Consider the following 24,512-nt stretch of genomic DNA (forward strand, 5'->3'; position numbering starts at 1 on the left):
TATACTGTGTTCCTGTAGAATTATAATTGTAATTAACAATTTCGTTTTTCTTATTAGATGTTCTTGTCTTTTGAGTATATCTAAATAAAGATCTCTACATTAGACTGCTTTAAATTTTGTTTTTGAATATTAAAATGAGTCTTTTGATTCGAGTGAGTAAAAATTTGTTTTTCTATTATAAAATGTAATAAGGATGTTTTTCTTAGGTTTTAGATATAGAGGCTTCTTAATTTATCTGCAAACGAATAATTTCGGTATTTGTAATTTGGTATATTTTTCTTATATGAATTTTGTGTGTATGATTTGTTGTGTTGGATATTTCTTTTAAAAAAAATAATTTTGCTATATTATCTGATAAAACTTATAATTTTTCCTCCTTACTAATTAATCAAAATATTGACGGAATGGATAAGCTACATTATTTTATCTTTGACTGATACTTTAGCAAAGTTCCTTAAAAGTAGCTTAAAAGTCAAAAACAAAACAATGTATAGTATTTTGTTGCTATTTTGTATAAGTGGTATATATTTAATTAAGTATAATAACTACCTTAAAATAAAACTGATAAAAATAAAAGACAAGACAAGAAAGAAATAAAAAATTACGCTTTTACTAAAACGGGTCGAAAGTTAAACTATTATTGTTAGTTATGTTAAAACGCCTATAAAAATATATGTTTAAGATGTTGCCATATTCAGTAACAAAGATAATTTGTATTTAAAGTGGAGTTTTGGCTTAGAACATAAAATGATGGGTTTTAAAAATGCATTTCATATCGCATTTCATACGTGGATTGTGTGTTTAAATTTATTTTATAAGTAGAATGTAAGATAATTTCTTAACCAATTAAATAATTTATAAGATTCCGAATTCTCAAGTATAATATATTGTATAAGAGAATATGGAAATTCGGACTTCAAACTCTTGACTACCTGTCTCTTTCTCACATATAAACTATGAATATGGCTAGCTCATTTGAATATTAATACATTAATGACAAGTAGCGATAGGTCAATGGACGGGTTTCTATATAGCCAGCGACCTTACTATAGCAACTATTACCTGGGGTAAGATGGTCAAATCAAAATTAAATTATGGTTTTCTTGCCCCAAGAGCAAGTTTTAAGTAACTAGGTGTTATCACTACAATTCATGACATATTATTTAATGTAGCTTTCTGTATATGTATAGGCCTATATAATAGTGTTGACTCACATTGATAAAGTCCGGTCGCCTGATAGAAAAGAGGTTTGGCAATTGCCACTACTTGTCACATTCGCACATATATTGGTATCTCCTTTTTACGCTCATTTTATGTGTAAACAATTTTATCCTGTCGTTTTTACCATCTTCTGATATGCTACTGATATTATTAATGTATGAAAGACACATCAGATATACATAGTTAATAGCCGGAATTCTCTCTATCCGGTGTCCAAAAGTTACAGTACGCTAGTATCACTAAATTCCAGCACTGATATAAACATGTCCAGTGGGTATCCTTCTCACTATAAAACTATTCAAGGTCAATAGGGATGATGACAAGGTCAAAGATTAGCGAATTTTGTTAATAAAATAAAGAAATCACGGTAAAAAATAAGTGTTCCCAAAATTTCAGCTTGATAGCATTTGTATTTTTTTTGTTATGCGCCTTTAAAGTTGGATATTCAAGTCGAATTTTTTTTTCAATTAAATTTCTTAATATTTGTATACAATTCGATAACTTATGCAATTAAAAGCAACTTTTGTTATGAAACCACTTTCATAAACGCAATATTTAATATACCTGTCGAACAAAGTTGTGTCCCGATGCATACAAACTACGAAAGACTGACGTCAGTCTTTCGTAGCACTTTGTATGGAGCGTTTCGGGCAGGTCTTTTTTATGAGATATTTGAATTGTCATATCTTGGTGAATTTTTAAGCTATCAGAGTCATTCTTTCAACGATGTTTCTATTTTTTAAGTGTCCTTCAATTACCGATAAGAAAAAAAAAATAGTCATCATGCCTATTATCTCCGTCTGTCATATGACGTTTCCAACGTGGCAGACAAAAACAAGCAGACTTTGTATAGTTATTTGATGTGAAAGTATTTTTATTAGTAGAGGTGTATGTAAACTTTTCAATCCAGTAAATGGCGCTTGCTGCTGTATCAATGTAAAGCAACATGCAACTTTTTATATAAAAGTATTTTTGGTGACATTTTGAATTTCTATATTTTGTTGAAAGATGTTGAATCAAATGAATGTATTTTATCAAATGTAAATTATATGTAGCGGGTGTTTTAAATGTGACAATAGTTTATGTGGAAATGATTTATTAAAAAAGTATTAAATTTTATATAGTCTTTATATTTTATAAAATCCCTAATAACTAAAAATATAAAAAAGTATCTTATTAGATATTCGCCTCATTATAAAAATATATAATTCATTTATTAATAAAAACAATAACATTATCAAATGGTATGCTTAGCATAAATTCATTTTTAAAAATTTGCCTCCACTAATAAAAAGATACGAAGCCTTGAAGTAGTTATACTACTTCAGGGTCCGCTGTCCATTTCTGTTATATAACCAGGGCTCGGAACCGGTATTTTTTTATCCCGGTTAAAACGCTCTTTAACCAGGTTTTTGGACAAGTGTTCGCTCGGAGCGGAACCGAAATGCAAGTGGTACTGCTTCTGAAATTAACCTGGTTAATCCCTCGCGGAAAGTAAGTGCAGTGATATCTTCTTTTGAATGCGTGGACCTGGACAATGGGTTAGGGTCGTGGAGTGTGAGTGAGCAGGGCGAACATAATTGCGAACGGCTCTAACCGGTACTTTGAGCAGGAGCAGTTTCATTTTGCTCTTTGAACAAAACCAGGAATAATTTCGGTCCGTTCAGAGTGGAATCAAAATGAATACGCTCTTTTGGAAATGTATGGCGTTTCTAACGAACAGGATCGCGAAGATTAACCAGGTTTACGAGCCCTGCATATGACCCTTCGCGTGTTTACATACGCGCTGTAAACATGCGAGACTAGTCGGACCCATGATCGCGCCGCGTGTAAACAGCCTTCCAACGTACCAGACAAATACAAACAGACCTTGTATAGTTATTCGCTGTGTAGATTTTTATTAGTTGTCTCATAAAGTTGGCCTATAACGGATTCGCTCATAGGACTCCTGCACAAATCTGCGAATTCGCATCGCATCGTAATTTCATTTTTATTAATAGTTTTGTATCAGATTTTTGCGATTCGATGCGAATTTGCAGTTATGTGATAGCTCATAATTGGTGATTGATTACGATCAACGACTATTGTGCTCACAGAACTAAATCAAGATAGAACGGCTAAGTGGGTGGAGTACGCGTGTTTTAATCTTGCTCTGTCGTGCAAGATTCGTTGAACGTTCATTCAGTCAGCGCGCACGTCTCGACTCGATTACACCGGAGCGGTTGTGCAAAAATGTCTCATTGTGCAGTGTCTAATTGTAAAAACAGAAGTACGGAAGTGAATCGGTCAAAAGAATGTATTTCTTGCCACGAGTAAGTTATTTGTTTCAACTAAAAGCAAAGCAAAAGTTGACACGAGCGATTCCTTAGCAACGGACGCGCGTCGCCGTTCTATCTTGATTTATTTCTGTGATTGTGCTATATACAGCGACGTAATCATGGTTATCCATTATGTCCAAATATAGAGTGCGTTTATTTACATGCATTATATTTCATTATAATAAAGCTACGTTACAACTTACAAGTACTTTAAAGTAAAAATATATTTAAGGCAATATTATCACATTTTGTCCCAGATTTTTTTTTGTCAGTGCTTTATATGGAAGCTTCTTTGGGGTATACTAAACATCCAGTATCTTAATCTGACAGATCCGATGACATTTCAATGTAAAAAATATTAACCCACAACATGAGAAATCTGATTTCTATACCATGATAACTAGACACATGTCGGAAGCCTATACAAGCTTAATCTGACACGCTGGAGCTACTCCCAAACTCTTCTCATAATCTTCTTCTTCTTCATAATAGTTGGGGACCCAACTATTATGAATTTTGTCGCAAATATTTGCGATGCAATGAGAATTCGCAGTTATTCATTAACAAGATTTTTTCGCCGACGCAGACTGACAAGAATAATAATTTTGAATTCTCGGCCATAAAAATTTGACGTGTCTGTCTTTATGTTGCCTGTGTGTGTCTGTGCGTCTGTGTGGAGCTTCAGCTCATTAGCTACTTCATCATCAACGGGCACCCAGGGTCCTGTACAGCATCAGCATAGTCATCAGCAGCCCCAGACAGAGAAGCAGTAGCATTAGTACGTTCCCCCCCCCCCCCTCAATTTCTTCTTGTATCTTCGCGGGTAGTTAGAAAGTTTGTTGAAGCATTGTCATATTTTGCCAGTGGTCGCAAGTTTGTTGAAGCGTCGTATTTTGCAGGGCTTCCCAAAGCAAGTTTGTTGAAGCGTCGTATTTTGCAGGGCTTCTCAAAGCAAGTTTGTTGAAGCCTCGTATTTTGCAGGGCTTCTCAAAGCAAGTTTGTTGAAGCCTCCTATTTTGCAGGGCTTCTCAAAGCAAGTTTGTTAAAGCGTCGTATTTTGCAGGGCTTCTCAAAGCAAGTTTGTTGAAGCCTCGTATTTTGCAGGGCTTCTCAAAGCAAGTTTGTTGAAGCCTCGTATTTTGCAGGGCTTCTCAAAGCAAGTTTGTTGAAGCCTCGTATTTTGTAGGGCTTCTCAAAGCAAGTTTGTTGAAGAGTCGTATTTCGTAGGGCTTCTCAAATTAAGTTTGTTGAAGCGTAGTATTTTGTAGGGCTTCTCAAAGCAAGTTTGTTCTCGCCGGCAGCGCCTCGAGCGTCCTGTACACGTGCAGCATGGTGGGGCGGCGGCGGCGCTCCTGATGGGTGCACGTCAGCCCCAACGCCACGACCTCGCGACATAGCGCCGGGTTGGAGCCAATGCCGCGAAGGATTGGGTCTTCTAGCGTCGCTGGAAGATAACATTGAGAAATAAGATAATAGGCTACATTAGATTTCTTTTCTTTTTGGTAAATAAAGGAAGTTTAAAAACTACAAAAATCGGTGAAAGAATTACTGTGTCAGCTTAAAAACACGCCAAGATATCACAAAAAATATATCTTCACAAAACGCCCAAACAAACTGATACTGAAATAATGACGTCATCATTTTGTAGTTTGTACACATCGCGGGAAGACTGTTCGATAGCTATGGCGCTCTATGTCTATTGACCTGTGGATCTCTAATATTGAGGGGGGGGCATGCGTTTATGATGCTGCTGCTTCATCCGGAGCTGTTATCGACAATACTGCATACCCTGGAGGCATGAACGCTCTACACGGATCTTCTGAAGCACCATCACTCACCAAAGTCCACCCCGCTCCTGGCCAGGCTGTGCATGTAATCCCGCAGCAGGGGGTCGGTGCGCCTGGTGCGGTCGAAGGCGGCGCAGGCGGTGGCTATCTCCAGCAGCACCACGCCGAACGAGAACACGTCCACGGCCGGGGACAGCTGCCGGGAGCTGAGGTACTCGTCGGGGAGGTATGGGCGAGTGCCGTTCACTCTGAAAACAAAGTTCGAAGTCAGCTTACTCGCGACAGAATTTAGAATCGAATCTAGAATCGAACCAGCTATATCTCAGCAGCTTTTACTACTTCCGACATATAATTAGAGCAAAATTGCGCTGCGGCCCATATTGGAACAAATTCGATCTCAAAGGCTTTCCCCACTCCTCACAGTTATACTCGTACTTGAGCAAATCGTGCTTCGGCTCAATTTGGAACTAATCAGACTCGTCGACCAAAATCTTATCAGTTTCGGGAGTAAGACTGCTGGACTGCAACGTAACCACAGACACAGATCAAGATAGATGCCGCATGTGTATGTACTTCGCGTGCCATATCGTGTTCCCAAACGACGAGCAATACTCGTCTTTCGTAAGTCTGTTCTTTAATCTGCTATTGGAATCGGGCGTCAATTGGAATTTTAAAAATGGCTAAAAGTGCCATATCGAGCTGTAGAAATTCAAGTAGAAACGTTGGCTTAGATTAATGGACACGTTTCTTATCATCGGTACGTCGCAGTTGGTAGGAAAAAAGGGGCACGCTCGTTTTTATACAAATGGAGCGACATGCGGTATCTATCTTGATCTATGTCCGTGAACGTAACATACTATATAGTTGTACAAGATTACAAGTTACAATATTAGAGGAATAGATAATAATGGATGTACGTTATTTTGGTCGCGCTATAAGCTACACACGATATACGACAGAATACGACCGTTGTTATCTCTCTCTGCAACGCAATGCGAACTGACTTCAAGACCTAAGCTGTCGAATGTCGATGCATTTTTAAATGACCCATTCAAAACTTTACTTTATTTACTACACAAGACGATACACATTGAAATGACAGACGTGCCAGGGCTTGTACCACGAAACCGTTTTGATACTCAAACAATCGAACGAGAATGCCGCATCCTACTCTAACAAACGTGAAATGACGTTTTAAGGCCGGTATAAATAGTCAGTACTCAAGGTGCGTCTCGGTCTCAAGACTCGGTTCTGTAGGCCTACTACGAAACAATTTAGAGAGACTCAAACATTCGGACGAGAATGCCGCGTCCCGCTCTAACAACGTCATTTCACGTTTGTTAGAGTAGAACGCGGCAATTTCGTACGATTGTTTGAGTCTCAAAACAGTTTCGTGGTACGGCCCCAGGCTCTGTGATTGGTTGGCTGTCAAAATTTGGACCAATCATAGAGCCGAACCGCGTCTTCGCATCCTAAGTACTGACTATTTATACCGGCCTTAGAGCAGGACGCGGCATTCTCGTCATGATTGAGTCTCAAAACGGTTTCGTAGTAGTCACACAGGTCCATGAGCTATTCCTAATGTTGTGAATTGTAATGAACATAAAATTCCTTTAACGTTAATACGTGGGAGAGCCATGCTTCGGCACGAATGGGTCGGCTCGACCGGAGAAATACCACGTTCTCACAGAAAACCGGCGTGAAACAGAGCTTGCGCTGTGTTTCGCCGAGTGAGTGAGTTTACCGGAGGCCCAATCCCCTACCCTATTCCCTTCCCTACCCTCCCCTATTACCCTATTCCCTCTTAAAAGGCCGGCAACGCACCTGTTGCTCTTCTGATGCTGCGAGTGTCGATGGGCGACGGAAGTTGCTTTTCCATCAGGTGACCCGTTTGCTCGTATGCCCCCTTATTTCATAAAAAAAATACGTTAATCACGAAAAACATAACCCTTCTGAGTTCTGACACAGTCGGGAAAGCCACTCACCGCGACACCTTCAGATGCGTCTTCTCATCGGCGTGCGGCCCCTGCCTCGCCAGGCCGAAGTCCGCTATCTTGGCGTTGTTGCACCCGTCCAGTAATATGTTGGCGGGTTTTATGTCACCGTGTATGAGGGGGGTGCCCGTCATAGTGTGCAGGTATTGGAGGCCTCTGGAACAATGTAAAGCAAGGGTTCCTAAACTTATTTTGTGTACTGTCCACTTTGAGAACAAATTATGTTTTAGCGCCCCCAATGAAACCCCCAAGTCTCTACCCAACGCCTACATTTTTTTTCTGGATCCCACACCACCCCCTTTTAGACCTCCAGCGCCCAAATGGGGGCGTTATCGCCCACTTTGGGAAAGAATGATGTAAAGTAATGACTTCATCATAAATTGTCACACTGTGACAGAGTCGAAGCGACGCGTCAAGTTTTTCGCCAAAGCATATTCTTTATTGTTCTATTATTTTAGTACATTTCTGCTATGAAAGTACGGAAGCGTCGTCTTAGGGCCGTTGCGCGGTGTGAGTCACATTCAAGCGATCGCCTAAGAGCCGGGACACAAAAACACGGCACGACGTCGTACGGCGTCGTACGGTGCCGTACGGCGCCGTGTCGGACGCGCGTCGTAAAAAAACCACGGCACGGCGCCGTACGGCATCGTGCGACGTCGTGCCGAAGAAACTCATCTTGAATTTCTACGTGAGTTTCTACGGCTCGACGTCGTACGACGCCGTACGGCGCCGTGCCGTGGTTTTGTGTCCCGGCTCTTAGGCGATCGCTTGAATGTGACTCACACCGCGCAACGCCCTGTCATGCCAGCAACATGTTTAAACTGGGTACGCCACTGCAATTCTTCGTCCTCTGGTCCTTTTTTTATGAAATAAGGGGGCAAACGAGCCAACGGGTCACCTGATGGAAGCGGAAGCGCATGGACACTCGCAACCTCAGAAGAGCTGCAGGTGCGTTGCCGGCCTTTTAAGAGGGAATAGGGTAATAGGGGAGGAAAGGGAAGGGAATAGGGGAGGGTAGGGAAGGAAATAGGAGAGGGTAGGGAAGGGAAAAGGGTAGGGCCTCCGGTAAACTCACTCACTCGGTGAAACACAGCGCAAGCGCTGTTTCACACCGGTTTTCTGTGAGAACGTGGTATTTCTCCGGTCGAGCCGGCTATTATGTTGTGTATTGTTCTATTATTTTAGTAAATAAATAAATAAACGTTTATTCTGCCACCATTAAATGTTACACATGTGACATATGACATAATATAGGTATTATATACAGAACTGATATAAACAAGAACAAAATTAAAAATTTACCTATTTTACCTATAATCTACAGCTACAGCTAATTCATACATAAAAAAACTATCACAGGTAAACAAAAAAGAAAAAAGAAAAGAAAAAAACAATTAATGTATTGATAGCACAATTATAGCACGCCAGTGTAACACCCAAGTGTGTACTTAGGCGATCGCTTTAATGACTGTGACAACGCCCTGTCATGCCAACAACATATTGTTTAAAATTGGTACGCCACTGCAATTCTTCGGCGCGCTCCGACCTCTGGTCCTTACTAATATTATGAATGCGAATGTGTATCTGCCTGTCTGTTACCTCTTCACGCCCAAACCACTGAACCGATTTTGCTGAAAGGTTTGGATACTTTGAGATTGAGGTCCGGGAAATGGCATAGGATTCTTTTTATCCCGGTCCCTCTTAAAAGACCGGCAACGCACTTGCAGCTCTTCTAATGTTGCGAGTGTCACACGGTAGTTGTTTTCCATCAGGTGGCCCGTTTGCTTGTTTGTACACCAGGCAGGCCGGACCTGGGGGACATGCTGTACCTGGTGACGCCCAGCGCGACGTTCCACCGTTGCGGCCAGGTGAGCGGGTGGTGGGGGCTCCGTCGCCGGAGGCGCTGGTCCAGGGACCCGCCGCACATCAGCTGGTACACCAGACACGCCTCCGGACCTGGGGGACATAATATTGTTACGTGCTAGGGTTCAAAGGATTTGGACAGAAAGACCTGCTGACTCTCTTGAAGACTTTATTCACTAGCACTAGGTCCAACACTAAGCGCTAGGTCCAAACACTAAGCACTGTCCTAAGTCGTAGCCAAGTCGTAGGTTTCACTGGTTCACTCACTATAGTATCGAGTAGGGGATTTATGTAGTCTGTGTTCCCTCGATAAGTTTCGCTGGTTTGACACTAGATGGCACTATGTGTCGTAAGTCCGTAACAATATTAATAATAATAAAAAAATTGGGCTGCCTGCTGGCTGATTCTGAATGTCACATTAAATAATGCAAATAAAAATGAACCCCAGATCCAAAACTCTTACCCGGCCATAGACGGACCGCAAGTTGCATTTTTTTCTTCTTTTCAAAATGGTCTAAGCTACTGGTTGGGTTAAGACCATGGTAGTTAAATCGTGGCTATAACTAGTCTATTGCTAGTTGGTTTCGAGATGCAATGAGGGGGCCAGGCCCCCTCCCCTAAATTCACACGTGTGACATTCTAATCTGGCAATGTTGGGGAGAGCTACGAAAATAAGCTATTGTATCTGACGTGGGGGCCCCGCAAGTTGCAGTTGGGGCCGACTGCTCTAGAGGTCGCGTTGAAAGCACCGACCGTTCAAGAACTTGCTCGAGCGGTCTGTGTATTGCGGATATCAATTTAGTATGAACTGCAGATCGCCGTGCGGCAACTGCATCTTGCAGTCGGTCACGAATTTGGTTTTCATACTTTGTCAGGCGTCAAAATTCTAAACATTTAACTAATCAAATCACTGGAAGTTTTTACAATCTTTTATGACATAAATAAACCCAATTTTCCAGCTATTTGAAGTATATTTCCAATGACAATAGTTCCCCGCGACTTAGTAGGCGTAAAATTTTGCACGAAAAAAGAGGCCATGTCCTCCTTGTGTGTGTGTGCACTCACCACCAATGCTGTACCCATACAGTGGCAGTATATTGTCATGTCGGTACTGGTTGGGGCACATCTCTCTGATGAGTTCCTGGTTGTTGTTGTCCTTGTTGCTCAGCCGTTTCACCGCCACCGGCAGGAGTTTCCATTCTCCTGAAAATTATATGACGATGATGTCTACAGTGTGTTACAAAAATAAGTGATAATACTTTAGGGTGTGTACGTGTTCCTTATAGAGAGTTCACTGTGAAAGTAATAGCGCTAAAAGACGAAAAACTTTTTTCACTTTTGTATGGGGAAACTCGTGACACTCGGGCCCTTGCCCATACAAAAGTGAAAAAAAATGTTCGTCTTTCAGCGCTGCTACTTTTACAGTGAACACTCTACAAGGAACACGTACACACCCTAAGGTATTATCACTTATTTTTGTTACACACTGTATATCTAACATATAAAATTCTGGTGTCACAGTGTTTGTGCCCGAAGTCCGAACTCCTCCAAAACGGCTCAACCGATTTTAATGAAATTTTGTATGCGTAAATATATAAATACAGGCCTGAGAATAGGTTTTTATCTACGTTTTACATTGATACTAGAAATTATTTATATGGCAAAACAACATTTGCTGGGTCAGCTAGTACCTTTATATACCTGTCCGAAGCCGCCTCGCCCGAGCAGGTTGTTGGCGCTCCAGTTGTTGGTGACTGCCAGTATATCCTCATACTTGAGCATGGGTATCGCCGCCACGCTTCGCACCAACTCATCATCCATGGGCTGACCATCGTGTTGGGTGGAGTTCTGGAAAGAATAGTCTTCTATAAGAATCGACTTCTGCTGCAGATAGAGCCGTAATGCGCATGGTACTCTTGCGCTTTTCTTCTTAACTTCATAAATTAAAAGGGACATTTTTTTTTCAATTTCTAGCCGTGTCAGGTATCAAAGGAAAGAGCTTTGTTAGTACCTAAATATTATAGTAGTATGTACTTACTATATTATTTTTAACCGACTTCCAAAAAGGAGGAGGTTATATGTTCGGCTGTGGATATATTTTTTTAATTAGTTAACTATTTGTTTTAGATTGCAATTGCAATTATATAATAATAATTATATAATTAATTGGTCAGCCATCTTATCAGTGATGACATGATGGCTGACGCATATAATATCCTTGGAACAAAGATAACGTACCTAGATACATATTATAGTTTATTAATTTGTTCGTTGTAAAATATTGTATATTTTATTCATTATAATTTATAATATAAATTACTGAGTAGTTTAAAAACGATATCCCGAGTACGTTTATTTGCGTCCCTAAGTATTTGAAATATCTTTCATTTGATAAGTGATAACCCCCACACGGATTTTTCGGGTTCCGTACCCAAAGGGTGAAAACGGGAAAGTCACAAAACTAGTATCGAAATTGTTTTACCAACAATGCAGGTTATAGAACCACCTCTGCATGGTGAGCACTGCGCACTAAATAAGGCAAATTTTGAAATACGCACCGAATCACAAAGAAAGATAATTGAATGGCAAGTTCATGACTTCTTCAGAAAAGGGCACGTTGATATTCATGAAAAGGTTCGGCATCCCTAACCTAAGTTATAAGTTTCATTTTGCTCTACGCCTACTCTCTAGGGCAGCTATCCCCAACCCTTGGCCCGCGGGCCGCATGTGGCCCGCTTGCGCCGAGACTTTATCTGTGGCCCGCGTGATGTTAAACGATATTTTTGAAATTCACAACCACCGGCAAAATAATATAAAGTCGTCGTGAAAGACGTGAAATTTTTTACACTTTTAAATCGTTAATTTTGAAGAATGTTATTTTTTAACCCTTAACAATGTTTGTTGCGGCCAGTGACATCAAAACCAAGACATGTTTGTGGCCCGTATGAAAAAAGGTTGGGGACCACGGCCCTAGGGCAATGTTGGTGGAAAAAAAAAGGTGAGGGGACTGGGCGAGCGACCAACAGGCTCAACTGCAGGGCACTGGTCAAAAAGCGGCGCCGAAGGCCAACAAAAAGGATACGGTACGTACTTGTGGTGAAATTCTGTAAAATCTCGCCCAGGTCACTGGTAAAGCCCGCACTATTAACTTAAATGTTATATATGTATTAATTTTCTTACTTTTCACCAATATAGATACAGATGGCACCATATTTTCGCTTTACAAAATCTGACATTATCACTGCACAGAGAGACTGGCATATAGTTACATTTGAACTAATTTTGATATCGTCGCTTAAGTAACAACTAGCTATTTGACCGAGCTTTGCTCGGTATTCAATAAAACACGAATAAAATGACATTTTCTAAAAATTATTCCTAGCTAGATCGATTTATCGCCCCTCGCTCGTTTAGAGATATAAGATACCTAATAAAGTAATAATACATTAAAGTTAAGTTTGGAAATTTTTCAGGAGAGACAAAAAACTTCGGATTTCTTATGAAATCATGTTTTATATAGAAAATAAATAATTTAAAACGAAATTTCAAAAGATTTCCTATGAATGTCCTGAAACCTTTTTAAATTTGACTATCGCGGTATTGTTACATATGCGACGATGTGTGACACTTTTAGCAGCTCAATCGCACACGCAGCGCGCGCAAGCGACCACGGGTTACTGAACATAGAGTAACTTATATTGTTACTGAATATGAAATGGCTCCAAATTCGCTCATAAGCGAGCCAACTTGAAGAGTCTCGAACTAACTCGTTATCATAGTAAACAAGATGATTTAAAATTTTTATACATTGTGTATTTTAGTTGCCGCTAAGTATAACAACAAATACTAAAAACAAAATTAAATTAATATTCCATACAACAAACGTGATTTTTTCGGCCTTTTTTGCTCTATATCAGTAATGGCAACAGGTAGGTACATGTTATTTTCACAAAGGCCTTTATTATATGTCTATTTCCATTATCATTAATAATATTAAAATAAAATAAAAAATTAAGAGGGGCGCTATACAAAAAACACAATTTTTGGCCTATTTTTGCCTATTTGGCCTTTCGTGCGCGAGTCCTACTCGCACTTGGCCGATTATTTAGTAAGTACATATTTAACAACTATTTATTGTATAGTCTTAAGAATTTAGAAACATGTAATATTATTATTATAATACGATAATGAGGTCATCATCCCCCCCCCCCCCCCCTCCTGTCACTCCATGGTGATTGGTGATCGAAACATTCTCGAACCTCTGATTCTCAAGAGTCTAGTAATGTAATGAGTCATTACAATACTCTGGGGATAAGTACATCATCAGGACAGTCTCACAATTTTCTAAAACCTGTGGCCGTACCGTACCACGAAACCGTTTTGAGACTCAAACAATCGTACGAGAATGCCGCGTCCTTCTCTAACAAACGAGAAATGACGTTGTTAGAGCAGGACGCGGCATTCTCATTCCATGTTTGAGTCTCAAAACGGTTTCTAGTAGGCCTACTGGTACGAAATACGATTCGAGAATCGAGATCACATTTTAAAACTATTGCTAGAATAGAGCTTATATTGTAAAAATAATAGAAGTGCCAAAGTGTCGATAATAATCGATATATTCGACATTAGGGTATAAATACAAATCTGATCGTACATTAATAATTGTCAGCACCGTACGCGAACGCACCGCATTGTACACGAAATACGTTGCGGACGAATGTGCGAGGTTTCACATCATTTAATTCATACAACGAATTTTAAAATGCAACGCGTGATTTTTGATAAATGTGCGATCGCCTTTACGCTACGTGTCCTATTTCGGTGGCTGAGCGCGACAACTGACTTGTTACGAATCACAAATACTCGCAAATCGCAATCATCAGTTATCACATTCAAACAAGCGATGATTACACTAATTATTGTAGTTTGTGCAACACAACATAAATTATGTACAAAAGTGTAATTTTGTGAGCATCGACGCTTGCATACATTGTGACTTGTGAGCTCCGCGTCTAGACTCTTGAGTAGCGGGCTCGTGCGACCACGCACTGACTGAACATTCAAATTTCAAACAAGCGATGAATACACTTGTAGTAGTTGTGATTTTGTGAGCATCGACACTTGCGCCGCAAGTCTGAGAATGTAGACGCGTAGCACGTTCGAAGGATCACTGATCAACAACTCACAAGGAGAAGAAGCGGAACTTCATAGAAAAAAGTGTACCCCTCAAATTATTTAGTACCTGTGAAGTAGGGGCAGACGGCGCTGAAGTGGCGATGACGTCAGCTGGCGGGAAATTTAAAATTCTACCATTCTCTATTTATTTGCCAATTAAATTTTCTAAAAAAAATTGCAGAAATATCAATCAATACAAATATTTTCTAAGAAAACATGATGAAATTAAAAAAATAAAACTACCATAATGGATTCTTTTTTATATGGCAAACATTTGAACCAGCGCAACTAGTGTAAAAATATCTATGTGTGGGTGAGCTTTCACCGACACAGAAGTGCACACCCCTGTCACTGATTGTTCACGCACAAGATAGGATATATCTTCCATCCTGGTCTAGCGGACGTATCATGCCAGCATGCAGCTCAGCCCATTGGTCGGCCATCACGTGATCTGCAGCGATTGGCCGCCGATGACGTGATACGCAGTCGAAGGCGCGAGAACCCCTCAATCCTCATACGCAAGTCGCGACTACATTCAAGAGGATATATTAAACTACATTGACTACATTCCTTTTATCCTCCATCTTCATATTATACGCTTTGTAACCCCTTAACATTTTCGCTAAAAATTCGCAGAATTCTGTAACGATTTTAGATCAATATACGCAAGAAGTCAAGCCTGCTGTTTTTCTTCACTCAAGTAAAAGGTGAAACCAAAATACGCAAGCCACCAAAAACACGTTTGTGAGTTATCGTCGATGATATTGTTAGTTATCTTGAACAATATTGTGAGTTGTTCTAGACAATTTTGTGAGTTATGGTCGCCAATTTTATGAGTTTTCTTCGACAATTTTGTGAATTATGGTTGCCGATTTTGTGAGTTGTCTTCGACAATTGTGTGAGTTACGGTTGCCAATTTTGTATGTCGTCGACAATTTTGTTAGTTATCTTACGGCCGTTCCTAATATTTGATCTATTGCCCTACTAGAGATAGGAATAGCTCACAATTGACATAAAATATATGTCTCTAATGTCTAATCTGAGCTATTCCTATCTCTAGTAGGGCAAAACCAGAGATAGATCAAATATTGGGAACGGCCGTTAAACAGTTTTGTAAGATGTCTTTGACAATTTTGTGAGTTTTCTTTGACAATTTTGTAAATTGTCTTCGACAATTTTGTGAGTTATGGTTATCAATTTTGTGAGTTGTTGTCGACAATTTTATGATTTATGGTTGCCAATTTTGTGACTGGTCGGCGCAATTTTGTGACTTATCGTCGACGATTTTGTTAGTTCTTGTCAACAATTATTGTGTTAGGTTGTCGTCGACGATTTTGTGAGTTTTTATATATCACGATAAAATAATTCTGGCGCAACGGAGTTACGGGGGTCATCTAGTAATAAAATAATAACGACTACTCCACTCAACAGTCACTCTACACTCCAAAGTATTTAATTATTTATATTGCATGTCTGTCACTTTTTTATTCCTCTCTTTTGTTTTGATTTACCTGTGTGTGTTCTATTGTGGTGTGATGTGTATGTGTTGTATAAATTTAATATTATTTCATATTAAATGAAGAAAACTGTGTTTTTTCGCAAATTACTTATCAGTCATCATCATTCATAATAAAGAATAAAAAAGCCGCTAATTGACGCCTTTGCCTTAGGTGAGAAAACGTTTCAAAGAGAACAATCATGAGGGACTTCATCGTGGACATCCAGGGCTTCGTGTTCCCCGACAGACCGACGATGGTCATAAAAGCCGTGAACGTGGTCGAGTGTACTCCAGGCGGGGAGGGGATAAGGCACGGCTTCGAGTTGTTCCCCCACAAGCACAAGTCGCAGTTGACGGCCGCCGAAGCAGCCGTCGTCAGCCGCGCGGAGAGCTACCACGGGTACGACTACAATGAAGGGTTCTGTACGCTGAGGCACATCAGGAAAGAGATCCGCCGTCTGATCCCACCCGGCTCCAACGTCTTTATCGACGAGCGCAATGCACGTGTACTCGAAAGGACCTTCCACTTCAGCCAACGCGTCGTCACCGTGTGGACGGCTGGTCTCTTCACATCCGAGCCGCGCGTCGTCGACAGTTGGACGATCGTGGAGGAGCTCAAACAACGATACAACTGCGAGCGTGCGAGTTTCCAAATGGCCGTAAACTTGTGAGCGTTGCGAAGAAATAGCTAAAGTGATCTCATGCCATAACAACAGAAAAACCGCTAGCACTGAGTGTATGGTCTGATTGGATGTGTATGTGGATCTCCGTTCCGGTGCCAAACGAAGCGGTTAACGTCCCGACAATGTAAAGTTAACCGAACATCATGAAAGTTGATTGAAACGGCCATTGTCAAGATACTTCGTACGACATTTTCCAGTATTCGTGTCCATCAACCTTCAAGTCAGGAAACAATATTCCGTCGTCTGGCAAAAAGACGACAGGGTGGTCAAAGGGGAAAATGTGGCTGTTAGTTATTACTTTATTAGTTATTATTAATTTATTAATAATCATATCAGCCTATAGTCGTCCACTGCTGGACATAGCCTCTCTCAATGAACGCCAAGATGACCGATCTCCTGCTACTCGCATCCAACATGGGCCTGCAACTAAACGGAGATCGTCGTCCCACCTAGTTGGAGGTCGACCTACACCCCGATTTCCCGGCTTTGGGAATTAATTTATTAGCTCTAATTTATTTAGTTATAGTTAATACTCACTAGTGAATAGTGACGCAAAGTTGTGGCCATGATGCCATCTGTAATAGCAACAGTTGTATGTTATAAATTATAAATTATTTTTTTTAATTTATAATGGTGTCGTCGTGCTTGCTAGGGTTGTTGAGGAAGTGATTATGAGGAAGAGGAAGCGGAAGTGGAATCCTCAGCAACCCTAGTGCTTGCATATTAGATCGTCAGTTTTCTGTGATGTCTACAGCGAAATGACCACAGAAATGACGATCGACATGTTGGCGATACTTTGTATCGCAGTCAAGATGGCGCGGTAATGGCATTGCAACTTGCAAGGGACTGCAAACACATGTCTCATTGTATTATTATTAGTTAATTCGTTAATAATATTATTTTTAGTAACTGATTTCCAAAAAAGAGGTTTAATATTTTCGGCTTTAATGTTTTTTTTTATTGTATTATTCTAAGGGCCATGAATAAAACTGTTTTTAAAGCTGTTTTTTTTTATTTTTAATGTTGGAATGAGCTAATGGGCAGGAACTACTGGTCCGATTCAAAAAATTATTTCAGTGTTAGATAGCTCGTTTATCGAGAAAGGCTATAAGGCTCTACCTACTTATGAGTTATGTACTATCCACGTAGGTACGTACGATTCCCGCGGTAAAATCGCGGCGCTCTTGTCAAAATATGCACCGAGCCATACTAACGTACCGCGTACGTCGCGACTCGCGAATCACATTAAACTCGGTGCCCGGTGTACAATAATAATTATTGTCAACATTCGACAATTTATTGTCAAATGTAGCCCAAACGTAATGCCTCAGTATTTCACCCTCAATAGCTTTGTCCACACTGTGCCTTTTTTGTTCATCAAGGGCATGCGTTATAGCGCAGTGAGGCATGCCCGCGACGCTATGACACTTTTCTTTCCAACGCGGGTGGATTTTGACGCATTCAATTATTGAATATGCCAAACGAAAGTTGAATAAAAAGATGATGACGAAAATTGAAGATGAAATGGCATAGTGTGGACATAGCTAATGAGTATGAAGTATCGAATCGCGCTCTACAGTGCAAACTGGATCCTACAGTTGCAGTTTTGCGGTTCGAGCGTCGATATTCACAGTTCATTACTCTGCAGCATTGTGTCGAATCGCGTTGTACATTTGGTGCAATAATCTCTAATTACTTATATATTATATAATCAGTGATCCAATGAGTTTCTAATAGAATATCATTGCAGTGATCACAATTCGCAACATTACGGCGTAAGCGTGGATATTCACAACTCTATAACATTATGTCGAACATATTGTACAAACGTTTAGACTTTAGACGCTCCATCATTTGAATTGTTTAGTAATTTTGTTTAGGTTTATTGTCGAATCTTTATACAATTTTATTAAAAAAAACCGTGTTGCTTGGTTCTAGAATGTAAGAAAATTCTAGAACAAAACAAATGAACACGAATCAAGACGCTCGATTAAGTATATTACTTAATATGAATAATCGAGGCTCGAGCTAGCCGCGGATGACGTCGTGAAATCAGTAGCGCTAGCACGGCGACCAGCGGAAATGCGAAAGTATGGACAAACTGTGGAAATAAACCTAAGATGCCGTTCCGATCTACATCGCGACCGACAAAAATTTAATTAAAGTGCCACTTTATGACAGACTATAGTATATGTCATAATGTAGGATATTATTTCAATTTTTAGGACTATAGGCTGTCATAAAGTGGCATTTTAATTGAATTTTTCGGAACTAAAAAAGATCGGAACGGCACCTTAAGTTTATCTCCACAGTTTGTAACTATAGTCTGTCATAAAATGGCATTTTATTTGAATTTTTCGGAACGAAAAAGATCGGAACGGCACCTTAGGTTTATTTCCACGTTTTGTCCATACTTTCGCATTTCCGCTGGTCGCCGTGCTAACGCTACTGGTAGGCCACGCTTTTCTTTGATTTCCATATTATGTGTGAGTAAGATGGCGATATGATGCATGAAGTTAGAGCGGGACAGTTGAAATGTATGAACAGTACCTACTTAAAAAAATCTTTGTACAACTCACTTGTTTGAGTCTTCACAAGGCTTCAAAAAGAAAGCGATCACAAAAAAAAAACTTACGAATGGCGAATAAAAGACTTTTGATCATTATATTTGCTCATTAGTTATTACATATTAGTACCGGACTTCGGATTATATGCACGATCGATCACGAAATATGCACAATCAAAAGTCACGTATTAATTATAATAAAAAAATATTATTTTTGGAAGAGTTTTCCGTTCTTGCCCATAATAAATGTTCCAATTTTCAAAATTCGATTCGATTTTTTTTTCGATTCGATTGCAATCTTAGTGTAGTTGGCTAGTGCCCATAGAAGTTCATTACCTACTTTATTCATATTTTTTTAAAATGTTGCCAACTACCAAGAAACGCTTTGTTTCTAAAAAGATATTGTACCTATCGGGTGTACTCTGGAAGTCTTTACACAAGGGTGGGGCCACATATTTGAAGTATTTTGATCTATCGTACAGCTATGTTTCGTGGCCTCGGTGTGTATTATGACAGCTAGTTTGGTGACTACGAGTGCATAATATTATAGCCGAAATATGCACTATCAACGAAAACTTGCCAAAATATGCACTATAGCCTAAAAAGTGCCATTATATGCATTTGCATATTATGCAAATGCATATAATCCGATGTCTAGTTATTACCTATCCTATGTCTGAAAGGTACGTATAATGGCTACGTGACATCGCCTCGCCGGCTCTTATCTGATATCTCTACTGCAGCAGAGATAAGTGCGCGATTAATTGCTTTTAAAATTCGTCGCAAACAAATTTATAAAAATGTTTAAATTATCAAGATGTTATCGAATATTGTGCCAATTGCTCTACTAGTTACTAGTCACTAGTATAATTTTTTGTCTTAAATTTACTATTTATATTTTGGTAATTAAGATAATTTCTCACCTTTTTAGCTTTTAATGGCGTACTGTTGGCTCCAAATTTCCACTTGACAAAAATTCTACATTTGCAAGACAATTATCATTTATCACTGCACTAGTAGGCACTAAGAAGGGGTTCCCAAACTTATTTTGTCTTCTGGCCACTTTGAGAACAAATTATGCATTAGCGCCCCCATTGTTTCAATTTAAAATGCATCCAGATGAAATGAAATTACAAACTACCCAAGCCTCTATAACACAACGCCCCCATTTTTTCTCTGAGTCCCACACCGCCACCCTTTAGACCTACGTCGCCCAAAAGGGAGCGTTATCGCCCACTTTGGGAAAGGCTTGCACTACAGAAACACTGTTTGAGAATATAAGTAACTATAGTCCACATCACAAGAATATTTCCGTATTTTGCAGGTGTCGGTCTACATTGAAACGAATAGTGTCGCTAATGTGAAAACTGATAAAATAACAACGGTTTTATAATACACGAGTCCGAGTACGAGCGCTTATCATTTAATTGGCTTATCATACTGGAATACTTAAAAGCAAGATACGCCCATGGACACTCGCAACATCAGAAGGGCTGTAGGTGCGTTGCCGGCCTTTTAAGAGGGAATACGCTCTCTTCTTGAAGGTTTGCAGGTCGTATAGGTCCGGAAACAGCGCTTGCGCTGTGTTTCGCCGAGTGAGTGAGTTTACCGGAAGCCCAATCCCTACCCTATTCCCTTTCCTACCCTCCCCTATTCCCTTCCCTTCCCTACCCTCCCCTATTACCCTATTCCCTCTTAAAAGGCCGGGAACGCACTTGCAGCTCTTCTGATGCTGCGAGTGTCCATGGGCGACGGAATTTGCTTTCCATCAGGTGACCCGTTTGCTCATTCGCCCTTATATTATAAAAAAAAATACCTCCGCTGCGAACAACTGACAACAATTATTCGTCTCGTATAACATAATAGATAAAGCAGGGGTCGAGTCCACTTCTACTCAGCTTGGGGCTGCTGAGTTCTCATCAGAATGTGGGGCCGTACCACGAAACATTTTTGAGACTCACACAATTGAATGAGAATTGAGTTAGCCGCGTCCTACTCATAAAGTTAATATACCTAGCGGAATAGAGCAACAATCTCGAGCTGTCAAACGAAACCGAAATTGGTTTCATCTGTGTGTAAAAATATGTGTACGTATACACTTACACAAGCATGATTGAACATGATTTCTATGAGATTAAATTGTCAACGTGCGGCACGTGCCGACTGGACGTCAAAAAAGAGTGCTGCTGTCATGTATCACACGTCTCTTTTTACCACGCAGTGTTACTGATAGTGACATCTCTCTTGCTCAGGCCTTTGTTTCTCTATTCCGCTAGGTATATTAACTTTATAGTCCCACTCTAACAAACGTGAAATGACATTTTTCATTTCACAGGACGCGGATTTCTATCGTTCGACTGCTTGAGTCTCAAAACGGTTCTGTAGTATACCTTCTGAATTCATTGCACGAGCGTGTGGTAGTGAAGTTCACTCGTTTGTGAGGAAGGAAGCGTTTGTTGGTTCACTCAATGAACCCACAAACGCTTCCTTGGTCCCGAACAGGGACGCCGTTTGGACTCCTGTAGTTTTAGAGGATACGTACGATGGTGAATTTTACCCTTTCACTTTCCTTTGTCATATAGGTGCGCAAGAGATGCAAAATGTTGTTCTATATTATGTTTTTTTTTTCGCGCATGTTTAAACAGTCTTTTGCCTTAGAAAACTTCGTGTCGCGATGCAGGGCTTGTACCACGAAACCGTTTTGAGACTCAAACATTCGATCGAGAATGCCGCGTCCCACTCTAACAACTTCATTCCACGTTTGTTAGAGCAGGACGCGGCATTCTCGTTCGATTGTTTGAGTCACAAAACGGTTTCGTGGTACGCTTTATCACTTTATCACCCCTGGCTTTATCACTTTCGTCCACTACGTCAGCTATGTGACCGGCCCAGTCCTAAAAGATTTAATTTACGTTATTCTAAAAAGTCAATACCAGCTTTAAAAAAGTTTCATTCACGACTTAGAATTAAATACAATAAAAAAATATTATTAACGAATTAACTATACACTAAAATATGTGTTTGCAGTCCCTTGCAAGTTGCAAGGCCGTTGGCTCGCCATCTTGACTGTGATACTTTGTTGTCGGTTATCAGTTATCACCAACATGTCGATCGTCATTTCGCATTTCGCTGTAGACCTCACAGAAAACCAGTGGCGGTGCAAGACCTAAATTTGATGTGAGCAACATAATTATATTTTGCGAGGCCCCCTGACGAATGACGCGAGAGGACGGATTTTGTTAAAATCAAGAGTTTTTTTATACAAAAACTTTTATTTATAAGTATTTTATTTACTTATACAAATTTTAGTATCAACAACTCTTAAATCCTTAAAAAAATTCTCGTGAATCCTGGGGCGCGAGGCCCCTTGGACCGCGAGGCCGTGGGCGGTCGCCCATACCGCCTACGCCGCCGCCTCTGCAGAAAACTGACGATCTAAAGAGCTGTACTATTGAAAACTTTTAAGTAGATGTAGTCAGTGTACCGTATTAAGATTTTGAACAAAAAATATAAAAAATTGTAGGGGTTCCCATAGGTACAACTGAAAGTTGAAACAAAACAAAATTTAATCCAACCTATGCGTGTGGGGTATTCCAGATCTAGCAAGTACGTGATAAACGGTAAACTAAAATTTAATTTTCATTAAATCAACCGAAATATAAAAACACTTAATTAAAAACCTTTTAATTTCATAAAAATAAATCTTATTGCTGCTGCGGAACCCTTCATGGGCGAGTCCAACTCGCACTTGGCCGATTTTTATTAATAACGTACAACTGTTGTTAAATAACATAATTTACAACTAATCAGATTACATATTGCAGAGAGGTTTCTCTGTTGTCATAGCTTGAGACCACTTTAGCTATTTCTTCGCAACGCTCACAAGTTTACGGCCATTTGGAAACTCGGCTGCTCGCAGTTGTATCGTTGTTTGAGCTCCTCCACGATCGTCCAACTGTCGACGACGCGCGGCTCGGATGTGAAGAGACTAGCCGTCCACACGGTGAGGTCGCGTTGGCTGAAGTGGAAGGTCCTTTCGAGTACACGTGCATTGCGCTCGTCGATAAAGACGTTGGAGCCGGGCGGGATCAGACGGCGGATCTCTTTCCTGACGTGCCTCAGCGTACAGAACCCTCCATTGTAGTCGTATCCGTGGTAGCTCTCCGCGCGGCTGACGACGGCTGCTTCGGCGGCCGTCAACTGCGACTTGTGCTTGTGGGGGAACAACTCGAACCGGCGCTCTATCCCCTCCCCGCCTGGAGTACACTCGACCACGTTCACGGCTTTTATGACCATCGTCGGTCTGTCGGGAAACACGAAGCCCTGGATATCCACGATGAAGTCCTTCATGATTGTCGTCTTCGACTCGTTTAGTCACCTAAGATATTATAATTATAACATATTAAAATATTATATTATAGTTTAGGACTCAAATCTTTGGAATTTATTCTTAAGTAATTTTATATTTGGAAAAAATATTAGGGGAAAGGGTAAGGAGACTCTTCACCACTCTAATTACTAACGTCCCGAACAGGAGCAATTTTAAAGAAGAACTAGAAAGGTTGTCGACTCGACGACAACATTGACAACGCACAATTTCAACGCATCACAAAAAAATGACAACAAAGTGTATCACTTTGTGGGTTGACCAAAATTGACAACAAAGTGTATCACTTTGTGGGTTGACCAAAATTGACAACAAAGTGTATCACTTTGTGGGTTGACCAAAATTGACAACAAAGTGTACCACTACTCACTAGTGAGTATTTAGTGAGTGGACAACGTTGCAAGAAATAGACAACAATGTTAATACATACCTATGTAATGTTGTAGGCTTGGCGGTCGAAACTCCAATAAAAAAATACGGTCCTATAATATCGCTATATATCGGCACATGATAGGCGAACGCGTTAGCAAACGCGTTGGCCGGCGCGTTCGTCAACGCGTTGGCAGACGCGTTGACCTATATGTATTACGAGATCATATATAGCGGTAAAGCAGGCCCGTATTTTTGTGTGTGTTACAAAATTGTGCGTTGTCATAGTCGTCGAGCCAACGTTGCAAGAAATAGACAACAATGTTAATACTTACCTATGTAATGTTGTAGGCTTGGCGGTCAAAACTCCAATAAAAAAATACGGTCCTGTAATATCGCTATATTGTGCGTTGTCATTGTCGTCGAGCCAACCTGGAGGGGGAGGGGAGGGTAAATGTGGGATAAAGAGAGGGTTGGGGGGGCATACTGTAGCTGTACGATACGCTCTTATCGAGACTGCGCTTAGCCGTGTTCGTCCGTGAATCACAGAACGCGCCTTGCGGAGCTCGGTTTGTTGAATGGAGCGCAAAGTGCTAAGGTTATATTCGAGCAAGTTGGTTCGGTTAGTGAGCGAATTCGTCACTTCACGAC

At 40.4% G+C, this 24,512-nt stretch overlaps 1 protein-coding gene and 1 long non-coding RNA gene across 2 annotated transcripts in view; one reads left to right on the top strand and one right to left on the bottom strand.

Moving 5' to 3' along the window:
- The first annotated feature begins 603 nt into the window (after positions 1 to 603).
- LOC121737662 lies at positions 604 to 15,953 on the top strand. The gene is made up of 4 exons (XR_006037174.1): positions 604 to 642; positions 4,313 to 4,317; positions 13,750 to 13,757; positions 15,941 to 15,953. It is a non-coding gene; the product is annotated as an uncharacterized LOC121737662 (long non-coding RNA).
- LOC121737660 (serine/threonine-protein kinase pelle) overlaps positions 4,166 to 24,512 on the bottom strand; it is a 36,768-nt gene continuing 16,421 nt past the window's right edge. The window contains exons 5-10 of the mRNA XM_042129326.1: positions 10,875 to 11,031; positions 10,249 to 10,386; positions 9,150 to 9,276; positions 7,312 to 7,476; positions 5,378 to 5,574; positions 4,166 to 4,983 (exon numbers count right to left, since the gene is read on the bottom strand). Of these exons, the coding sequence (XP_041985260.1) occupies positions 4,814 to 4,983; positions 5,378 to 5,574; positions 7,312 to 7,476; positions 9,150 to 9,276; positions 10,249 to 10,386; positions 10,875 to 11,031 (954 nt within the window). The 3' untranslated portion in view covers positions 4,166 to 4,813. The remainder of the gene's footprint in view (positions 4,984 to 5,377; positions 5,575 to 7,311; positions 7,477 to 9,149; positions 9,277 to 10,248; positions 10,387 to 10,874; positions 11,032 to 24,512) is intronic.

This window comes from Aricia agestis, chromosome 21 (assembly GCF_905147365.1).
Source record: "Aricia agestis chromosome 21, ilAriAges1.1, whole genome shotgun sequence".
NCBI classification, from domain to species: Eukaryota; Metazoa; Arthropoda; class Insecta; order Lepidoptera; family Lycaenidae; genus Aricia; species Aricia agestis.